General features: G+C 33.5%; 1 protein-coding gene and 1 long non-coding RNA gene across 2 annotated transcripts; both read right to left on the bottom strand.

The window, feature by feature from the left end:
- Nucleotides 1–2,528: 2,528 nt before the first annotated feature.
- LOC18595631 (protein YIP4b-like) lies at nucleotides 2,529–5,989 on the bottom strand. The gene is made up of 3 exons (XM_007023677.3): nucleotides 5,349–5,989; nucleotides 3,179–3,253; nucleotides 2,529–2,973 (listed from the first exon to the last, which is right to left on the bottom strand). The coding sequence occupies exons 1-3, from the start codon at nucleotides 5,862–5,864 to the stop codon at nucleotides 2,713–2,715; spliced, it is 852 nt and encodes a 283-aa protein (XP_007023739.1). The 5' UTR covers nucleotides 5,865–5,989; the 3' UTR covers nucleotides 2,529–2,712.
- A 1,022-nt stretch (nucleotides 5,990–7,011) lies between these two features.
- On the bottom strand, nucleotides 7,012–9,530 carry LOC148762054 (uncharacterized). The gene is made up of 3 exons (XR_016027191.1): nucleotides 9,418–9,530; nucleotides 7,763–7,830; nucleotides 7,012–7,339 (listed from the first exon to the last, which is right to left on the bottom strand). It is a non-coding gene; the product is annotated as an uncharacterized LOC148762054 (long non-coding RNA).

Raw genomic sequence — 9,530 nt, 5'->3', positions numbered from 1 at the left:
TCACACCAAAATTTCCCATTTAATTTCTAGCCTCACCAAACATCAATTATCACCCAAATATCATGAAATATCATCAATTTCAACCACAATATGCTCCCTAGAAAATTCGGCCAATGATGGTGATGGGGGAAAATGAATTCTTTTCTTGTTGTTTTGTTTCTAAATATGCTAAACTAACTAAAAACACTAACATAACTTAAAATCAAATCAATCCAACATCTTTCTCTCTCCATACCATTTTGACCAGCCATGAATTCACCATGAAAACATAAAATTTAACCATGAAAAATAAGGAAAAATGCATGGGAAAGGTAGATCACAAGTCAAAATCAAGAAATTTTACCTTTTGTCACTTGTTTCCTTGAATTTCCCACACTTGTCTCTTGAAATTCTACACTTAGGGTTTTTGTTTTTCTTTTCTCCTTTTGTTCTTCTTTGTTCTTTATTTGGCCGGCCATATGAAGGAAAATAGGCTGATTTTATACTTATTTTAAAGCTAAATAGATAATGGCTATAAACTTGACACATGTCACTACATTATTGGTCCATTTTTATTTCTTAACTATTAAGCTTTCTCTCTCCACCATATAAATTCCTTCAATTATCCATGATAATATTGGATAAAATCCATGTGCTGGACAAGTGTCCTGGTGGTGGAAAATTACTGTTTTGCCCCTGGGGTGGCAAAATTACCATTTTACCCCTATGCTCTGAAAAATATCGGGATTACAATTTTTCACTTCTCAACCTCAAATCATACTCCAATAAGTCACATATGATCAAAATCTTTCAAAAGATTTTCCATTTTGTCCTCGAGTGGCAAAATTACCATTTTACCTCTAAATAGTGAAATTTTCAATTTGACTCTAAATGGGTCCTTGAACTCCGAATCACCATTCTAAGTTATTTTGGGATTTTAAAATTTTCAATTTCACCCTAAGATCTCTATTTGATCTAGTTCAAGGCTTAAATCAACTTTGTTATACCTCTAGGTACAATACTGCCTTTTGTAAATTCTTCGGGACTCTCCTAGCATGCAAACATGCTATCCAACACATGTATATCATGACAAGTATTTTATAGAGTCATGCTTTACAATCTCTTTTGTAATTATCGATACTTTTACTCTATAATATAAAAAATTCTCTTGAAAACATGTTCATTTTGACTCTTCTCTCCATACTACTTATCAAATCACTAAATAACTCAAAACATAAGATTTTTCAGAGGTAAAAGCTTAAGATATGGGTTCAAAACAAGAATTTTACAATCTCACCTAAGGTTCTACCATTTTATCCTCTAATAGAAAGTTAAGGTTTCATAGTTCAAGGGCTTATTTGGATATTTAGCCCTTTGATTTCAAGTTATATGTTAATGTATGAAATATAGTGAGTTAAATTGAATTAATCGTTTTATTAAGGTATAATGTTTTAAAAAAACTCCTAAACTAATTACGAAAATTCTAATAAACCTTATTCTTCTATTGCGTTTAATCAAGTATTTGTATTTTTATGTTGTGTCAAATAGGCCTTTATGACTAATGGTTGATTAATTGTCCTTAATTAAAACGACATTTGTTAGTTTATACCCATGTGGTGCTCACATGGAGGGTAAAAATGTCAAATGGTCATATCATATTATTACATTAGTGTGTCACATCATCATCTATTATGATATATTAATATGCTATATTAGCACCACCTGATATATAATGATAAGCAGTATTTTGACTAAAGATAGTTGTCAACCATTATTTATAAGGAACTATTTGAGTTGAAATAAAAGTACAAATGAATGAACACAATAAAAAATAATGACTTATTTAAATATTTTTAAATCGTATACCAACTTTTTAAAATATTATCCATTTTATTAATTTAAAATTCTTTTGTATGAAATGAAAAAAATGATTATTTTTCTTTTTAAAGTCTAAATAGGTAGATACAAAAAATTTTCGCAAATCAAAAAATTGAATGTAGTGTTTACAATACAAATTTTCTAAAGAAACGAAGTAATTCAACTATATCGAATGGTAGGAATTGTGTCTACTAGTTCAAATTTTAAAGAACTAAAATTTAATTTGGTTTAGATTTCTCTATTTAATAATAAATACTTTGGTTTGCTTCAAAATCTTCTCGAAACCAATTGAATAAACAAATGGCACACAATTTTTTTTGTCATACTTATAATTATTCTTTTATTTATCATAAGATGGCCACTTTACTTGGCCTACAACAAACCTTTATTGAATCATATGGTTGGTTAATTGACCTTTTATTAATGAACCCAAAAGATATACCCATCCCTAAGCGCATGATGATTCATCTTCTGCTCCTAATTCATCAGAAAACCAAGTTTTAGGATGAAAGATGATGGATCATAACTTTTATTTGAGAACATTTTAGGCACATCAAGTCCTTGGACATGGCATGGCTCAGGTCTGAGACAAACAAATAAATAAAAAGAGAAGAAAACGGTTCGGATCATCCCCAAAATAAGAGAGCAGAAGTAACAGAGAAAGAAAGTAGTAGATCACAAAAATATTTGATACAGCTATTATATCATATTTGGCAAATGAGCTTTCAAAGATATTGTGTCGGGTCAAAAAAATACAGTAACATGAGATGAAAATTAAGCACCACATGACATTCCTATGTAACTCCATTTTAAGTTTCCATAACTCGTGCAGAACCCCTGAAGGGGAAGCGACTTTCAATCAATGGCAATGATAAGAAAACCAACTGATACATACATAAGAAAAACAGGGTAGAGTGCAAGTGCTTTTCTCCTGGGATTGACAGCTGAACTCATGAAAGGGTAGGCAGCCCATGAGCTCCAAGCCAATGTCACACAGACCACAATCACTTTGACTATGACATTGTCCTTCAACATACAGATTAGGGCTCCAATATCCAGAGGGAATAAACAATACCCTAGAAGACTCAGACTCTGGAAAAAAATGATGTGCCCACCCTGAAACAGTGTAGAAGAAAAAACCTCAGCAGAAGTCACACACTTACCATCTATGCAAGCTTTTCTATACCAAAATTTCAAAAATAATGGTATCTAAGTATAAGGAAAACGGGCATTCCTCCAGACCAGATATAACATTTAACTCAATTTCAAAAGCATGCTCACATAGTCAAAATTTTACGCTGTAAAGGATAGAGGCCATTACCAGTAGTAGTACATTCAACGTCAAGATTACAGCACCAGCTGCAAGCAGTGCAAATGCAACAGCAAATACCTCGGACTGGAATATTTTAAGAGGAGAAAAAGTTAGCATTGACTAACCGAAAACTATGATACTTTCTATAATAAACAGAAAATCGGATGTATATATCAGGGAAAAAGGATGAAAGGTCCAGAAACAAACGTAACAGATGCCTTTCATATGAAAAAAATATGCATAACAGAAATAACTTGAAAGAATATCAATGTCTGGTTATAGAAAACAAGTAGAAAAAATAAGGCAGGAAGATGAATCACAATTCACAAATATGACACAAGAAGAAGCGAGATCACAAATAATTGGAAAAAAAGGAAGAGATGATATCTCTTCAAAATGTAAAGCAACATCATCATGCATCAAAAAGTCTTGAAGGAATTTCATAGAAATAGGCAACCCAGCAACTCAGGCTATCTTCAAACTGTTCTAGATCAACCTCAATATTCATCGGTAGATATGATCATCTCGATCTCTAAACAGAAAAGGCCAAATACACAAGCAATAGAACATATAGCTATGCAGACAGATGAGCAAGTAAAAGATGAGGCCACCTACATTAAGTGAGAACCTCATTTAAGGTAAAAAGTTTGTCCTAATCATCTAGCTTCTAAGTAATGACTGATGAGTATTAGATCTTATGTAGATTCTATGTCTTTGAAGGACAGGGAATGATCAACAGAGAATGGCTGGCATTCCAATACTAATAAGCTTATCAAAAGCGCCAAAACTGCACACTACAAATGATAATAGGAGCAGCTGAGTATTAGATCTTATGTAGATTCTATGTCTTTGAAGGACAGGGAATGATCAACAGAGAATGGCTGGCATTCCAATACTAATAAGCTTATCAAAAGTGCCAAAACTGTACATTACAAACGATAATAGGAGCAGCTGAGATTAACAATAAACATACTACTAGAAAGAAGCATAGATTATAGATTTGGCCAAAAATCCCAAGAAGTGCAACCTCAGTTCAAGGCTAGAGTTACCATAAAAAAAATCTCCAAACCACAGCCCACAGGAGTCACACAATGTTTTAACACATATGTTACATAAAACACTAGCAAAATTATCAAATACAACAGCAATTACAAACTAAGCCTTTTCTCTTGATGTGAGGTCAGCTGCATAGATATTATTGGGTCGTTGTGCTCTATTTTAAACTATTAAATGATGGAGACCAATTTGGAATAGAAAATATCCAAGTGCATGAAAGGGGAAAAAGAAATTACAGACAAGGTCTATCTATTTACAGGAGAATCCTTGTCTAATACCAATATAATGTGGCAGTGGTCGTTGGTACCAAAACAATGTGCTAGTTAAGTGCTAAATAGAAAAAGATTAGCAGCAAACCAAATCTTCCATCAGTAACAGCAGCTTCAGTCCATCCATCAAAGGGATAAAGTTATTTACAACCCTTATCCCAATCAAATCCTCATCTACGCAACAAGCTCCTTTTTACAAGATTAGCTGATTACCACAACCAACTGCTAATTATAGTAATCTAAAATGAATACTTACAATTCAAATCACTAATGCAAAGCACCTTTTAAATTTAGTTGTGAGGTATCATTCACGAAAAAAAGAGATGGTATCACTAAGGTGGTTGTTTTGTTTATTGCTTCTAGCACTTGCTTTTTGCTTCCAAAAGCAAAAGTCAAAAAGTGCATTTTGATGAAAAAGGAAATTATAATTTTAAAATAATTGAGAAAAAAATGCATAATTTTAGTTTTAGCTCGAACAATTATGTTAGAACCCAGTGTAGCATTTTACTGATTTGTTCATTCTTTTTATCAATTATGAACTTGGTTCCTCCCATTTTCTTGTAAATTCTTAACGACTTTTTAAGAAGTAATAAGCAAATAGCAAAAAGCAAGTAACAAGACAGAATAGTGGAACGTTTCAAAATTGAACTCCTTATTCTAAAACCTACCATGATTTATTATTATCTTTTGCGAGATCTACAACAAGTTTTACCGCCTTTTAACAGCTAAGAGTCAAAATTTCATAAGAAATTAATTATACGCATATCAAATGAATTTATCAAACCAAAGAAGAGAAAAGATAAAAATGCAAAAAAGAAAAAGGGGATAAATCGAAATGCAGTTTGACAACAAACCTTCTTAACGGAGGCGGACCAAGAAAGCGTGAGCCCCAAGAAGACAATGAAGAAGAAAGGACCCCAGAGATCCCAATCTCTCAACGCCTTCCCTGGATCTTCCCTGTACGGATTCGGAAATACCACGAGCTTCAAGTTACTCACGATCCTCGACAGATCTCTTTTCACCGTGTCCCAAACAGGCTCCGTTAGCGTGTTGGGCGGAGGCCCGAACCCGGTCGCTACGATGCTGCTAGAGTTACCAACAGGTGGAGGAGGGGGAGGGGCCGCAGGGACAGACGGCACTTTCTGATTGGAGGAAGATGAGGATGAGACTGGAGGCGGAGGAGGGATGTTGGATTGGATGAAGGGGGAAGAGGATACGGGTATGGAGGCCCGTGGTGGGCTTGGAGGACGGGCCGGAAGGACTGTGGCGGGGCCGGATTGGACGCTGGCGTTGATTAGATTCTCGATCTCGTCGATGTCCGATTGGGACGACGCGTGAAGAGGTATCGTGTCGCTATGCGAATTTGACATTTTTCTTTTTCTCGAAACAAAGGCAAAAGAGATGTGAGTCCGAGACAAGGAAGAAATGAACGAGAAGCTATTGCGCGTGCGTGTTCGAATCGTTAGTTGGGATTTTGATTTTGATTTTCATTTGCCCTTCTCTCTTGGAAAGTTATTGTTTGTTGCCTTAGTCTAGTTGGTAGTGCGAAACGATGTCGTTTAGGGGTTGACGCGACTGTGAAACAAGATTGAAGAAACGTGGAAGGAGTGGGACTAGATGGCAATACGGTAGGAGCACTAGCGTGCGGACGTCGGGGTTTTGGACAATTATTTGAAGGAAATGCGATGATAGACCTTTAACTTTATAAATTTATGTAATTAAGTCCTTAAAACTTTTATTTTTAGCACTAAGTAGTAGTTTCCAATGTTACCTTGCTAAAAGCTTAAATAAGCATTGTACTTGCTCCAATTAAAAGGTTGGGGGACATTTGGAGAGAAAGAAATATCATTTACCAGTGAAAAAGAAAAGAAAAAAGCTAAAGAAAGTAAAAACAAATGAAAAAAAATCGAGATAGGAACCTATCCATCCATACTTTAAAATTGTATTTGTTTCAAAATTTCCCCGATCAATATATATATATATATACCAAATTATATCCTCACAGTTAATGTAATATAGGCACCAATTAAGTACATGTATAGAAAATAGTGACACTCAAAATTCATAAAAGGCTATGATCTTAAATATATTACTAAGTGCATTTATGAAAAATAGTGACATTGAAAATTCATTAATTCAAAGGAACACTATTCACCTTTAGACCTTAAATCTTTAATTTAGAAGTTTATATCATAAAATATAAACTTAGGGTTTATCAACAAACCTATGCTATTAAGTTCACATACAATATTGGAGCCCTAATTTATTATATCATTTTATGGACAGTCTCGTCTCAACACTAAAGTAACTAAGTCTAATTTTGATAAAAGGTAAAATAAATTAGACAATGTAAGTCCACACTTTAATTAATCAAAAAAATTTAATAATCTATCACTTGGACTACATTATTTAAATTCAAATTTAAAAACAAATTTTCTTAAAAACTACTCACTGGTTTAAATAACTATAAACTTTATGACCTCAAAATAAAATAGATTGGTCTTGAGATTACTCCAAAATTCCTTCTATCCAATAAAGTTTATGACATAGGAGAATAGTAGTAACTCTAATTACATATACCACTCAATTCTATCAACTTAAAATTAACGTGGCAGTGTAGCAATGAACACCAATGCTTTCTTGATGATCTATTTCATGTGTTATATTCATTTGTCAATTACTTTATTCTCTACTTTATGCCACCTAAGCTTGCAAGAGAAATACTGTCACGACCCGGAACTCCCCATCGAGCCCGTGACAACCGCTGCGAAGCCTCGACAAACATTCTTCACCCCGAATATCGATCGAAACCTCGCAAGGCTCTCGTATCAGCTTTCGCACTTCCCTGGTGAGCAATAGTTATCAAATAATCAAAATACGAAGGATTACAAATCATTTCCAAGTCATAACATAACATTTTTTTTTGCTCACAGGGGCATTTTCGTCATTTTTGTCGAAAACCTCGAAACTTGCTAAAAATGTAGTAGGTAAGCCGAAAATATATATTTAATGATTTAAAAAAATTAAGTATCTAAAACGTTCATTTGAAGTGAAAATTTGACCATTTGAATATAATAAAAATATTCAATAAAATAAATTATTTTCTTGTAAAATAATTTTCATAAAACTATCGGTACATAATTCTTATAGCGTAAAAGATAATTATATTCATATATACTACAAAGCAAATAACCAAAGCATAAAATTTCTTTTACAATGACACGTGGGCCCACATCTATCCAAAATGCATCGGAAGTTGAAAACCTACAGCTTTTACCGATTCGAGTCCAAATGAAGGTCCTTGTCAAAGTCAACTAACTATGAAATTCTCCGAGTCTGAAATGTGAGGAAATGAGGGTGGTGAGATTATAAAATCCCAGTGAGTAAACAGATACCATCTAAACTATCTAAAGTCGAGTAAATAGAGACAATTAAAATAATTCATCATACTGTAATTTCATTACCTTTCTTCAACTCATTTCAACCAAATAAAATCAATCCATAAAAATCGAGTAATCAACTTAGCTTATGAATTTCTTAAAACTTTAGCTCATGCCAAAACTCATACTCGGTGATACCTTGCGCAGGGCATCTAACAGAGTCCGCCAAGGCTGTTAAAATTTTGTATACACTTAAAATATATTTTAGTTTGAGAAAAATACAATCGTTCCTTGGCGTTGGCTGAGTTCCCCTTCACGTGGTGGTTTGGCGTGAAGTGAACCCTAAGCTTTACCCCGGGAGATACCCTACGTCCCTCTCCGTTCGAGGTAAGAATATAAAGGAGTTTACCGTGCCCCTCTAATAGGCTGGTCCACGGAACCCCCTCTGCAGTGAATAATTAATATATACTCCATCAATCAATAAAATTCATTCTAGCATGACATGGTAATTTATCGCAACCTAGCCTCTCAAGGCTGAATACTCAGTACAAATAATTTTAACACCAAAATCAGTTTAACCATTCATGCTCATTTATTGTCATAAGCCATTCAATTTAAAACCATAAATTTACAACACAAACAGGCAGTCTCCAATTACTCTATTTTCAAAATCAGTATTCGATTTTTCAGAAAATTTATAAAATTATTTTATAAAATCACAATTTCTCTTAAAACATAGCAATTTACCATTTAAACCCATTTTCCATAAAATCACACAATTGTATAAAACTACTCTAGATAATTAAGACGATAATAAGTTCACTCATTGTTCTAGGAGTCGATGTACTCCTAATCCCAGTCTCCAAGCACAATTTTTGTACTTTTACCAGTGTACTTTGCTCACCACCTATTCACAATGTACAATACATAATTCACCACATCAATACTTGACCATTATAAAATCAATTCAGGCTCGGTATATATGCATGATATGATATACAACTTATCCGACTACCGCTTAAATGCGGTGTTGACCTAATTCGGCCTATTATCTCCAATTTAACTCCAAATCAATTCTTCTCACTTTCTACACTCCAATTATAACTAAATTACCTTAATGACTGTGAATGAGATTCAATTTATCAGTCTCGATAGTAAATTACGAAAATACCCCTAGTGGGTAAAAATCGTATTTTTGCTCCGAAAATTTTTATTATTTTTTTAGGCTCATAATTCATCATTTCTTAACCAATTCTCCTAAAATGAAAATCAAATTTATCCTCACTCAACACATAATAAATTCGGCCATTAATGATTGTGGGAGAAAATAAGTTCTTTTTTTGTTGTTTTGTTTCTAAATATGCTAAACTAACTTAAAACACTAACATAACTTAAAATTAAATTAATCTAACAAGTTTCTCTCTCCTAACCCATTTTTTCAGAATTGAATTCATCATAATAACTCAATATTCAACCATGGAAATCAAGAACAAAAGCATGGGTAAGCTAGGTATCAAGGAGAACTAAAGAAATTCTAACTTACCTTGCTTGTTTCCTTGATTTCTTCACTTTTTCTTTAAATTTTCCACCTAGGTTTTCTTGTTTTTCCCTTTGTTCTTCCTCTCTTTCTCTCTCTTCCTTGCTTTTCCGGCCATA

Source organism: Theobroma cacao, chromosome 6 (genome assembly GCF_053813885.1).
Source record: "Theobroma cacao isolate CCN51 chromosome 6, ASM5381388v1, whole genome shotgun sequence".
Classification (NCBI taxonomy): Eukaryota; Viridiplantae; Streptophyta; class Magnoliopsida; order Malvales; family Malvaceae; genus Theobroma; species Theobroma cacao.
This window is presented reverse-complemented; position numbering and strand designations above follow the sequence as displayed.

Bases quoted from the DNA above. Each gene is read 5' to 3' on its own strand.
- LOC18595631 (XM_007023677.3), bottom strand. From the start codon at position 5,864: ATGTCAAATTCGCATAGCGACACGATACCTCTTCACGCGTCGTCCCAA. The intron at 3,254-5,348 runs GTTTGTTGTCAA...AAAATATTCCAG, and splicing joins GGTCCGCCTCCGTTAAGAAG to TCCGAGGTATTTGCTGTTGC. The intron at 2,974-3,178 runs GTAATGGCCTCT...ACACTGTTTCAG, and splicing joins CGTTGAATGTACTACTACTG to GGTGGGCACATCATTTTTTT.